At 39.8% G+C, this 13330-nt stretch overlaps 1 protein-coding gene across 12 annotated transcripts in view; it reads left to right on the top strand.

Annotated features, from left to right (window-relative positions):
* The window catches only part of Myo6 (myosin VI), a 143401-nt gene that overhangs the window by 66108 nt on the left and 63963 nt on the right, over positions 1-13330 (top strand). For all 12 annotated transcript variants that reach the window (XM_015998632.3, XM_015998631.3, XM_076576773.1 and 9 more), the window contains 3 exons: positions 2277-2350; positions 4898-5027; positions 12832-12937. In XM_015998632.3, coding sequence (XP_015854118.1) covers positions 2277-2350; positions 4898-5027; positions 12832-12937 — 310 coding nt within the window. The remainder of the gene's footprint in view (positions 1-2276; positions 2351-4897; positions 5028-12831; positions 12938-13330) is intronic.

The raw sequence follows: 13330 nt of genomic DNA, 5'->3' as shown, positions 1-13330 counted from the left end.
CTTGTGAACATTCCTGGATCGTACCACTAGGGAGGTGGTTGAAACTTAACGTCTCTCACTTTGACAAATAGCAGACATTTTTCCATATAAGTGGAATAGCCTGATCAGCGTGATGAGAGGTCTTCCTGCCACTGACAGATATTGAGCCTGTTGGGGGTTTATTTGGTTGAACGAACAGATATCTTTGAGAAGGCAGGTGGGGAGTAAGGACTAGGGTGAAGAGAATACAGTTAGCAGCCATCCACATGTCAGGATAGGGTTACATGGCTGGCTCTAACAGGGTGTGTGTGTGCTGTGCTATCAGCAGTTCTCACTTAGAGGGAGCAGATGCTAGCGTGTAAGCAGCTGATGCAGAGGAAAGTGAGACGTGGGGAGAGGCTCAGCAGGGTTTTGAGTAAAGAAATAGCAGCGTGTAGGTCGGGCTTCCAGGGGATGAGTGGGGATGAGTGTGGAAGAGGAGCAGGAATATAGAACGAAGGTGACTGGATACCCAGACTAGACACAACTCTGCTGCTTGAGTCCTTCCATCTCTTCCTCAGTTCAAAGGAAAGCTACAGCTCAACTGTTAAGAGCCCCAAACTACTTCGTACTCTCTTACTCTGCTTCCAGTGGCATCAGAAAGCAATGGGGCCCTTGGAAAGTGAACTGACTGCATTGTCTAAGTGCAGAAACATGGCCTTTCTTTGCCAAGTAGTCTAGCAAGAGGCTCTTGTGCGCGCTATTGACTTGTGTACTGGGGATGCAGGCACTGAGGATGCTACATCTTCAGTAAGGGACCATGCAAAACAAGTGAACTATGCAGCCCTTAAGTATTTCATTTAGTTACTAAAACCAGATGTATAAAATTGTCATCCTAATCCTGACAGATGTGGAAAGCAGCAGGAGAAATTGCAAAGAAGAGAATAGCTCTGGAGGTGGTGAGGTTGGAGAAGTATCATTTTGAGACAGGTTTATATCTATCTCAAAGAATCATTTTGAGAAGTGACTTTAAAGGAGATATATATATATATATATATATATATATATATATATATATATATATGGAGAGTATGTTATAGTCAGAGACAATGTATGAATAGATTGTGGGTTTGATAAATAGCTCAGTTTGTGTACAAGTTAGGTATTAAAGCAGGTTATAGAAAATTATAAAAGTGACCATTTGAATTCAGGTTTATTAACAGCCTTGAATAGATTTTTAAGGTGAATGTTTGTAGTTGAGCCCCAGCGAGTTTCTTTGATATGGAGAGAGATTTAGTTAGTGCTCCAGTTGACTTAATCTACTCTGCAGTCTGGACTGGAGAGAATAGAGATTAAAGCCATAGACAAATAGAGGTCACTGTAACCACAAAAGAGAAAGTGTGGCCTGCACAGTGATCCTGCATAGCAATGGAGCAGTAGAGAAGGAGGGAGGGGCATGTCAGGGATTCAGACTGTGTTAACATTAGTATATTTACCATGACCCTAGCAATGGGCTATATCTTTTTATGTGATGTGAACTGACATCAAATGGGAGGACAAGAAGAGACAGGTCTGTTGTTGACTACTGTTTTCAGCTTGGATAACTGATAAAATCATGGTCCCAACAGCAAGCAAAGTAGGTAAGAGGAGTATACTGTCTGCTCTGTCATGTAGTGGAAGGGAAACAAAGGGGATGGGACTGTGTAAGGACTAGGTAGGGAAGAACTTGAGATGGATCGCCATAACAGAACAGAAAAACAAGATGTTTACTCCGATTCTGAACTTAACTCGTAAATAAGATGGGTTATGATGTGCATGATGTCTCCTGATCTGACTTCATCAGCCATTGTGAGAATGATCCAAATGACCTGATGGTCCCTTACATTCTAAATCTATATGGTTTCTGTTTTATCTGTAAGCTTCTAGCATTGAGCTGGATTAGTATTTCACTTTGTAGGGTCATAAACGGCTACAACAGTTCTTTCCACTTGATTGACAGTTGGCATTTAAACCTGTCCTCAGCAGAGTCCATCACTGGTACTCACTATAAGTAACTCCTGTAGCTGGAAATGTGTCATCTAACGTTCTCACAGCTGTAAGTGAACTCGATTTGTTCTAGGCAAGTGTTCTACCAATGCAATGTACCCCAGATGGATTAGTTTTACACTGGCCCATGGTGTTTATGTGTACCTGTGTTCTAAAAGCATGGGAGTAAATCTACCCAAACAAGTGAATTTTAAACTTGGATCAGAGTGATTATGCATAATGAATTTTCTTTTTCCTTTTTTTCAACTCTCCAATCTAAAATTTTGTTTTAGGTTCACTGATGTACTTAAATGAAGCCACACTCCTCCACAATGTCAAAGTTCGGTACAGTAAAGACAGAATCTATGTAAGTATTTGACCAATGACTTTAGATTTTGTGGGTGACTCTTTCACATGCCACATTTGCTTTTGCCCTGCTTGGTCTGAGTGTGATGCACATGAGAGTTCCAATGCATGCTCTCCAAACAGAGCTCCCCATGGTCCTGGTACATAGCAGGTACATAATAAAATCTGCAGAATGAGATAATGAATTCAGAGAACCAATTAACCTACTTCAGACTTACAAAGGTCCAATTCAAATGTTTAAAAAACTATTTTGGAGTTTGATTTGTTTTTGGTATACATCTATAGATCTATTTAATTTCACTTTTCACACTGTGCAGAGAATGTAAGGCAGCCTATATGTACTGAAGTTAAAAAAAACTAAATGAAGAAAAATAAGTAAATTAGAATAGAAGGCAATAGCTAGAGAAGTATCAGATAGATAAGAATGCTGATCATGGAGCCTAAATAACTGTAGGATTTCATGAGTCCTTGGATGCTGGTCCTTGAATGTCCAGATCATTAAACACAAAGAAAGACAATGCTTTGGCTGTAAGTAGTCTGCATCAGCTCATTCAGATGGAGATTTAGCTACTGCGTTTTAATTATAATTATTCATTGGGCACACATGAGATTTTATTCTGCCCTGACCTGGTCATGGATTCCTTTGTTGGCTGGAGATGGATTACCACACTCTGGTATCCTGTTATAAGGATGGGCTTCATTATTTTTGAACGAAGGACGCACATGGCTTCTTTGACACTTACAAGATCAAATGACAGTCTTAATCTTTTATATCACTATCAATTTGCCTAATTGTACTTACTTAATTCTGACTAAATGACATCTAGTCTCTGCCATCTGTCAAGTAGTGCCAGCTGGGAAATGGAACTAATGTAGTCTGCCCCAAAGAATCTACTTGTCTCCTGACTGTGCACACTGTTAAGACTGCACTTTCCTCTCTTCTACCCCATGACTTCAATGGAGTAAAGATCATCTTTAGGTGTGAATATAGGTATTCTTGGGTAGAAATACTTTCAGACGCAAAGTTTATTCAGTCTATAACTTGTGATTGAACAGACTCTAATGCTCACTAAGTGCTGTTTTAGATACCGAAGTAACCAAGTTTTAAAGTCTGTTGAAACCTTTTAACTTGTAGTAAATCAGTGAAAATTAATTGGATGGAACTGGGAGACTGCCTATTCTGAGTAGAGCTTAAGAACCAGTGTTGCCAAGGTTGCCTGAAGGCAGGAGTAGCATGTTCTTTTCTCTTAGCCAGTTAGGCTTTTTAGTTCTAAAGTCATTTTATGTGGGCAACCCATAAATGCATCTGTTATTATTATACAAATCTAAATAAATGTGCCAATTATCAAATTTATATAGATACATAATTTTGGGAAGGAAGCAATATAGAGTAATAATTTAAACTTGACATTTGGTACTTACCAGAATCACTGCCCTCCCTTAGATTTGAGTAAAACAATAGATGAATCTCATTTAAAATTTTCATGTTGCTGAAATCTCTGAGCCTTTACTTTTTGTCCTCATTTTTAGGGATTTATCCCTTTTTACTTGATGTATATGTGTGTTTTGCCTGAATGGATGTATGTGCAGCACGTATGTGATTAGTGCCCATGGGGGCCAGAAGAGGCTGCTGGGAAACCAAACCAGGATCCTTTGTTCCAGCAGACAGTGCTGAGCCACCTCTCCAGCCCCTTCCATTCTCATTAGTCACTCTCCTCTAGGAAACGTCTTTGGGGACATTGTGTGCATTTAGCAGTTTGAGAGCTCAGGATTTTTACAGCGCTTCTCTCCCACAGTTGGAAAGAGAGAAGTATGGCCTTGTATGCCATACAAGTTTTTTCAGGGTTACTAAACTACGACTCTCTATCTACCCAAGTAGTTTTATAAATTCTATCAGTGCATTTCTATGGTCTTTAAAAAACAAATTAAATTTCAAATTTCAAAGGAAATTCAAGTTGCTCATGAAATAGTTACCTGCCAGTGGTTATTATGTGGTGCTTTGCAGAACTCCTAAGACCAAGTGGTCACCTCAGAGCTAAGTCATTCCTGAGCATTCATTGACAGGGAAGGCTCAGACCCAGCTACAAGATCATTCAAATGCTCTAAGAGCAGGGTGAATAGTGGGAGGATACCGGTGACCTGAATTGAGCTGTAGGACCCAGCTTGGGGACTCTAAGTGGAGTCAGCTGGTGGTGAAAGCTATTACTTTAGAGAACTATGGGAGGGTTTTTTTTTTTTTTTTTTTTTTTTTTTTAATGAGACATAGGGAAGTGGGAAGGTACGATCTTGGTGTGTTGACTTTGAAATGACTGTAGAATGACAGCATAAAGACATTTATTTGGAAATAAGTATTTCTTTGGAATTTGAGAAATGGTGGGCTCTGTGAAATCAGAAAATATTTAATTTGGGATAGAAATGTAGATTTTTGAAGTCTTGTTTATATGAGAATTGAAGGTTTCCATTTGCTGATTATTTCTCCTGTTTGCCTTGTTTAATTTTGAAGGAAAATAATAATTGGACATTTCCTTTTTCTGCTTCTCCTACTTAGACATATGTCGCCAACATTCTGATTGCAGTGAACCCATACTTTGATATTCCTAAAATATATACTTCAGATACAATAAAGTCATATCAAGGAAAATCTCTTGGGACGATGCCACCTCATGTCTTTGCAATTGGTAAATTATATTTTAATTCTTGTCTTTTCTTATATCATACAAATTTACTTGATTTTTAAATTGTTTTGAGTCCCTTAAAAGATCTCAAGGTATTCATTGTCCACAGTACTGTGTCATATAAGGATCTTTTTATGCAGCTGTTTACTATTCATTGAATATATGCACCCTCCCCCGCCCTCGCTCACACCCTGTTCTCTCCTGCTTCTCTACCCACCCCCTCTGTTAGTCCACCTTGTCCCCTAGTTCGCTCTTCACCTCTACTTTGATACATGTGATTTTACGTTTCTATATAAAATCTAGGAAGAGAAAACACGAGACTGGCTCAGGTTTGCTTAATTTGATGTTTTCCAGTTATATCTACTTTCCTGCAAATGATGTCGTTTTGTTTCTCTTTATGGCTGGAAATTTTTCCGTGGCACATTTTCCTTATCTGTTCCTATGTTGTTGGACACCTACGTTGGTTCCAGGACTTAGTTGTTGTGAATTGTGCTGTGGTAAACATTGGTGTGCAAGTACCTCTGTGGTCTCTTGACTTAGAGTCCCTTGGGTAAATACCCAGGGTTGATAAATCTATTGTTTTTCATTTAAAAAAAATTGTGTTTATGTGTTGGCGGGGTTGGGGGGTTGGGGGGTGGCGTTGCATGTGGCAAGGTGCGTGTGTGGAGGTCAGAGGACGGCTTTGAGCAGGTCATATGTGGCGGTCAATTTGTTTCTCTTCTTTCACCTTTACATATGTTCCAGGGATCAAACTCAGGTTGGTGGACTTGCATGGCAAGTACTTTGCTGAGCGATGGTAACAACTTTATTTATTTATTTGTTTATTTTTTAGTTTTTTGAGGAACTGTTGTACTGATTTCCATAGAGGCTGTACTGGTTGACATTCCCACCAGCAGTGTATAAGGGTTTCTTTTTTGTTTGCATATATTAATTATGCATAAAGTTTTTCATTATGACATTTTCATATATGGTGCATAATGTATTTTGATGATATTCACCCCATTACCACTCCCACTAACCCTCTTTCTGTTCCAACCTCACCCTTTCTACTTTCATCTTTTTTGTGTGTGACCCAATGGGTTTAATTAGTTTTGTTTACAGGAGCGTGGGCATCTTATCATGGCTATATTACTGGAGAAAATGTCTCTGCTTCCCTATCAACCGTGGACTGTGTATAAATTCTTAGGAAGTGGTGGGGCTCTGTGAGCGCTCTCCTCTCCATGACAGGGTGTTTTTTTTTTTTTTATCAGGCCCAATGTTGTGCAGATAATCATAGCTGATATGGGTTCAGGATTGGGACAGCCATGTCACTTTTCTCCCCATCCCTTTCTCTGGCTTTTATGTTCTTTCTGCCCCCCTTTTTTGAAATCTTTGTGTATTCTAGATATTATTTGTTAGATATCTAGCTGGAAAAGATTTTCTCCTGCTCTGTAGGCCGTCTCTTCCCTTAATTAATGTCTCCTTTGCCATGTAGAAGTTTATTAATTCCGTGAGATCATATTTGTCAGTTATTGACATTCTTTGCTGAGCGATTGGAGACCTCTTCAGGCCCATTCAGAAAGTCTTTGCCTAAGCCTATATCTTGTATTTGACCTACTTTTTCCTCTGACAGTTTCAGAGTTTCAGGTTTCACACTGAGATTTTTCATTTATTTAAAGTTGATTTTTTAATGGGGTGAGAAATAAGGATTTAGCTTCATTCTTCTACATGTGAGAGAATGTCTTTTTTCTAGTGTATGTTTTTTGGCACTTTTGTATATAAAAATAAGGTGGTTTGTATCTGGGTCCTGCATTCTGTTTTATTGATCTATATGCCTGTACTATGCTGTCTCCTCCTCTTCCTCCTCCTCCTCATTATTATTATTGGTCTGTAATGCAACTTGAAATCAAATATGGTGGTCTCAACTATTGTTGTTCTTGCTTGAGATTGCTTTGGCTATCTGGGATGTTTTGTGTTCCCATATGAATTTTAAGAGTTTTTTGCTACGTATGTGAAGAATGACATTGGAATGACATTTTATGGGTATTGCTTTAAATCTGTAGACTGCTTTTAGTAGTGTAGCCATTTTCATAATATTGATTATTTCCATCTAGGAGCAAGTAAGGTCTTTCCACTTTTCTAGTATCTCTTTCAATTTCTTCTTCTCAGTGTTTGAAAGTTTTCATTGTAGAGTCTTCCACTCCCTTAGTTACGAGTTTCCCAGGGCATTTGATTTTATTCTTTGAGGCAATTGCACATGAAATTGTTTCCTTGATTTATTTCTCAACATGCTTGTTATTGGCGTATGAGAAAGTTACTGATTTTTGTATGTTTATTTTGTGTCCTGTCACATTTCTGAAAGTGTGTCTTAGCTCTAGGAGTTTTCTATTGCATGCCCTAGGGTCTCATGTACAGTCATATCATCTGTTAGTGTGGATATAATGACTGATGTTTCTATTTGTGTCTCTTTTATTTCCTTCTCTTCTGTTATTTCTATAGCTCAGACTTGAAGCACTATGTTGATAAAAGTGGAAACTCTTGATTTTAGTAGAAATACTGCCAGGGTCAGGCAGTTGGATTACAAGTAGAAGGAAAAGAGAGAGGGGAATACACCAATCAGACAACCTAAAAGAGTTCCAGGCCTAAGGTGGCTGAGATATGGAGACCCACACACTGTGCTAGCATGTGGTCTGTGGGAAAGACAATCAAAAGGAAAACAAAAAAGGGAAAGAATAGATAAAGTGAAACAAAAGGAGGGGCGGAGAGAGGGAGAAGGAAGGAGATGGGGAAGATAAGAGATCAGAGCGACAGGTAGATGGGGACAAAGGACAACTTCAAAGGGAGACCTGGCGGGGGTGGAGTGTCAGTTTGTCTCCCCAGTGTAGGTGGCAGGGCCACTTCCCAGGCCCTCAGATTCCTGGCACACCTCTGGGCAGTCCTTCATGGGTCAGGTCCCAGACACTGGTCACACGCCTGGCCAGTCCTTCAGGTGCCTGCTTGCAAATGCTGTTCTCCTAGTTAGTTTATTATTTAATAAAAGATGCCATGCATTGAATACATATTTTTCGAGAACTGTATGTCTTTTGGGTGTATTAGTGTTGTTAGGAGCATATATCCTACACAGGGAGGGCCTGAATACTTTTGTAGTTAACTCATGAGCCAGTTATGTATTATTTATCAAATGCCTGTGCCCTCTGAGGTGTGTCTGCCCCACTGAAAGTAGACATAATAAAAGATGACTTAATAGTACTGTTTTTGAGAAAGAGGGAGAGGGAGAGACTGACTCTCAAATGCACCAGGCTACCTTTGAGCATAATATGTAGCTGAGGCTGGCTTTGAACTCCTGATCTTCCTGCCTCTACACCTGAGTGCTGGGATTGCCAGTGTGTGTCACCATGCCTAGATTTAATGGTATTTATCAATCCTTATGATCAACCCCATCACAAAGATGGTCTCTTTTATAGCTCTGAGACAAAGCCTCCTCCTCTCTTAGCTTGGACATCACTTGTAAATATATTACCTGGGCCAGACTGGAAATGTTTTGTTGTTGTTGTTGTTTTGTTTATTTGTTCTGTTCTTTTTTTGAGACAAGTGTTTTTCTGTGTATCCCTGCTGTCCTAGAACTCACTCTGTAGATCAGGCTGGCCTCGAACTCACAGAGATCCACCTGCCTCTGCCTCCCGAGTGCTGGCATTAAAGGCGTGCGCCTCCACAGCCTGGCAAGACTTGAAGAGCTGTTATAGCAGGCTTCTTCCCTGCATTTATCTTGCAGCATAGCTTTATAAAATTACAGTATTTCAAATGACTGAGAAACCTAAGTGGGAAAACAATAGTGTTTGTATTGACTTTCTCAGCCTCTCATCCTGAAGATCCCAGTTTGGAGGCACAGAGGGGTGGAGCAACTGATCAAAATTATAGCGTACATTCCACTTGCATCCTAACACATTCGGATGTGTCGGCTAAGCCTTTGTTGTCAAAAATAGCCAGCAGCTGGGCATCTTGTTTTGGCGCTCTTTTCTGTGCGGTCTGTTTCTCCTTAGACGTTACCCTGTACTTGTGTTTTGGCTTAACTAGGTTTCACTTCTAGATTTGGTTATTGTGTATAGACAGCTAAACATGCTAGCCAGAAGCAGTGCAATACTTGACCGACTTATGGTTCTCAGATGCTCTGGTGAACATTGGAGCATTCTTTTCTTAGCCTACAAAATGCACAGTCATTAGAATCTGAATATGATGAAGCTTGTCACTGGGGAAAGTTAAATGCCTAAAATGAAAATAAACCAGCTTTTGTTTTTAGCCTTTACTACTGACAAGGTGTTTAGAATGACAATATAAGGAAAAGTGTAAGAAGGCCTTTGCAGGTGGGACAGTGGCATGCGTGTGCTGCTTATGGTGTTATTTGTCTGTTTTGTGTTACTACTGAATATCTCTCCTGAAGAAGCAGGTTATTTAGCTCACATCCTGGGAGGAGAGGGTCATAATCCATAGCATGACACATGCTCTGTGGTGCGGACCACCTCTTGGCTGCATCCCCTCATGGCACAGAGCAATAGTTACAGGAGTACATAATTGATCTCCAACCAGAAGTAGAGGCTCTGAGATCATTGTTGAAGAGTGGCCAGAAAGACTGTAAGAACAGAGGTGGTGGATGACTCTAAGGACACAGTGGTTTTTTTTTTTTGGATGCAATTGGAGGTACCAGGCTTGCTCTTTTTATAACAACTCTCTTGTTAGAACTCAGTGCGTCAGGGGAGAAACTACCTTCTCAGAGTATGTCTCCAGTCACCCAAGGGCCTCTTACTGGGTCCTTCTTCTGGAAGGTTCCTCTGCCTTCCAGTAGCATCCTTTGCAGGCAGCTACTTCAGTCACAGTGGACTGGTGGGAATACCCATGCAATATTGCTTGTAGCTTAGTCTTAGAGGAAAAGCCATTTGTAAAGCTATTTTTGCTTGTATGGGTAGCACATGTTTAGGTTAAAAAATAATTGTCTTCTTGAGCCAAATTGCCTTGGAACCAATTTGTTTTTTAAAGTTTGCTGTGCAAAAATGAGTTCATGATGACATTTTCATAGGAAATTGTATCATGTATTTTTCTCATGTTCTCCTCTTCTTTATCCTCTGTTGTCTCCCTCTCCTTTCTTGCTGGCCCCTCCTCTTCTCAAGTTAGTCTCCCTTCTGCTTTCAAGTCTCAGGAGAAAAAACGTGATATTTATCTTTCTGAATGTAGCTAATTTTGCTCAATGCTAAGATCTCTGGGGGAACTAATTTTGACTTCATTTTAAGTTTAGCCATATTAACAGAATTAATTGTGTTTAGTTTGTTCAATCTAAACATTTAAGACATTACAGCTCCAATTCTTATAGTGTAAGGAAGATAGCTAAAAATTCTATATAAATAATGCTGAGTCAGGGAGATTTAAAGCAGTTAAAATTTGCCTGTCTTAGAAATGTTAACAAGTTCTATACAATTTTTGAATTTAATAATACAGAGAGCAAAATTCCACAGACTTAGTTTTAAAATATTTTCATTAACTCTTTGAGATTTTGTACATTGTATTTTATTTGAGTTCACACCATCACCCATCTCCTCCCAGATCAACTCCCCATTCCATCCCCACCCTACTTTGTGTCTTCATTTTTTTCTTCACAAAACTACATTGAGTTCTGTTAGTGCTGCCTATATACTCTTAGGTATGTGGCCATCTGCTGGAGCATGTTAGACCTACAAGAGCCACACTCTTTAAGAAGTTAACTTTCCCTCTTCTGGCAGCCATTAATTACCAATAATTCTTCTTCTAGCAGTGAAACTTCATGCCTCCCTCTCCATGCTGGGCTTTTGTTGGCCTGAGCTTGTGCATGTCTTGTGTGTGCTGCCACAACCTCTGTGGGTCCATATATGCAACTGTCTTCTTGTATCCAAAGCTACCATGTCCTTATAGTCATCTACTGCCTTTGCTATTACAATCTTTCTGCCACCTCCTCTGCAGTGATCTCTGAGCCTTGGGAGGAGAGCGCTGTGATGTAGTTGCTCTATTTAGGGCTGAGAATTCCACAAACAATTACTCTCTGAACCTTGACCAATTATGGGAATCTGTGTTAATCACCATGGAATGCCAAAAAAGCTTTAGACTGGAGAGATAGGTCAGTGGTTAAGAGCCTTTCTGACTCATCTTTGGTTCCAAGCACCCACATAGTAGCTCACAACCACCTGTAAACTATTGTTCTAGAGGGATCTGATGTCTTCTTCTGGTCTCTGTGGGCACATACATATGTGGTACACTTAACATATATCCAGTCAAAACATCAGTACACATAAAATAAAAATAAATAGGTCTTAAAAAAAGAACCATTTCTGATGAGGTTTGAAAGCTGCAGTAATCTGTGGGTGTAATGAGAAGTCGTTAGGAGCTGGTTTAATATTATATTTTATTAGCAGAGTAATAGTAGACCACTCCTTAGATCCTGTGATCTGTAGAGCCACAGGTTTTTGGTTCTGATAACTGTGCCAGCCATGGGTTTCGTCTGGTGGGGAGGGCCTTGAGTCCATGCAGAAAGTGGTTGGTTACTCCTATGACATCCATGCCACTATTGCGCCGGTGGGCCTATCGTGCCAGGCTCACTGTCGTTGAGGTTTGCAGGGTCCACATCTGCATAAGACTGGATTGCTTTTCTCCTCCAGCAGCATGCATAGCACCTCCAAGAACTAGGAATATGAGCCAGTAGGAATGAAACTTCCATCCAGGTCATTACCAGTTTCATTTTCCCATGTTTTATGACGCAAGTATATGATAGAAGGTCTTACTGTCACATTCTGGAGGGTGACCAAGAGCAATGACAATCTGCAGGTAATATTTGGGGTCTCTGGGACCTCATTGGTTAACAATGAGGCACCGTATTTCTAACATTGGGCCATTTATTTGTTAGCCTGTAGTATCTACTAGGGGGCTTGCTGCCCCATTAGAGGGTAACTCCACTTAAGCTCTTCTTCTATGTGTATGTTTATGTATTAGGAAGCTTTTGCAGTAGTAGATTTTCATGACTGTTTTTAGAAAGGTTTTAGTGTGAGTTATCTCTCCCCATGTTCCCTCCTTTACCTTGCCCTCCCATTCTCCACTTCTCTCTCCTATTCCCTCCTTTATTCTGTCTTTCCATTCCCTACCCCCATTTAACCATTTTTATTCATTATTCCCGTATGTTACTGCATCCTATTTTCCCTCACTGGAAGCCTCACTTCCTGATGGTCCCCTACTAATTTCTTGACTTCTATGGTTATTCCAAATGAGACACACACATCAGAAGATTCAAGGCTAACAGCCAACAAATTAGAGAAAATATGTGATATTTATCTTTCTGGGTCTGATTTTCTTCACTCAGCTGTTAATAAAAATGCAACTATAAAATTTACAGGTAAGTGTTTGGAACTGGAAATAATCACTCCATAGATGTATTTTTTTTTCATTTGTTTTTCTCTCTCACAATGGAATCACTTGCCAAATTTCTAAGCTCATTCCTTCTTGCTTTTCACTGGGGACCTCATTAGTTATGCACAATGAGCATTTTCTGCCTCTCTGCAGATCTGCTCTGGCATGTGGGGAAGCTGAGCCAAAGCTCAATGTGGAAACAGTCTAGCACAGTCTTGAGATGTTTGAATTTCCTGTTACTTGTCTGTTAGGAACACTGCGAGTAAATAGTTACAGAAATTTTTTGGATGACTTTGTCTTTTAGCACACATTCATGACTTCTCTGGGAGTAAAGGCCCCTGTCTCAAACTCTTGTCAAGAGTTTGTCAATAACTTAGCTTGCTATATTACTGTATTACTTTGCCTCCAGCTGACAAGGCTTTTCGAGACATGAAGGTGCTGAAGATGAGCCAGTCTATCATTGTGTCTGGAGAATCAGGAGCTGGCAAAACAGAAAATACCAAGTTTGTTCTAAGGTGAGTATTTAGCTGATCTGAACTGTTTTGAGCTGTCTGATATTATTTTTATGGAAAAAAAGTTTAACACTAAGTTTGCCCGTTTCCCATTTTGAAGTTCAGTGACGCCAAGCACATCCACATCATCACATTCATGTCATTGTGTTGTTTATATTCCTCCTCTCACACAACCTGGGACTGTACTCATTAAACAGTGCATAAATAAAATATTACTCCCCCAGATGCTGTACTCATTAAATAATACATAAATAAAACATTACTCCCCTAGAACCATTGTTCTTCTTTGGGTTTCTGTGAGTTTCTCTAAGTACCTTGTTTAAGCAGCATCATACAGTATTAATCTTTCAGTGACTTCCTTATCTCATTTAATTCAATATGTGATTCACTCATGTT

This window comes from Peromyscus maniculatus, chromosome 7 (genome assembly GCF_049852395.1).
Source record: "Peromyscus maniculatus bairdii isolate BWxNUB_F1_BW_parent chromosome 7, HU_Pman_BW_mat_3.1, whole genome shotgun sequence".
Classification (NCBI taxonomy): domain Eukaryota; kingdom Metazoa; phylum Chordata; class Mammalia; order Rodentia; family Cricetidae; genus Peromyscus; species Peromyscus maniculatus.
This window is presented reverse-complemented; position numbering and strand designations above follow the sequence as displayed.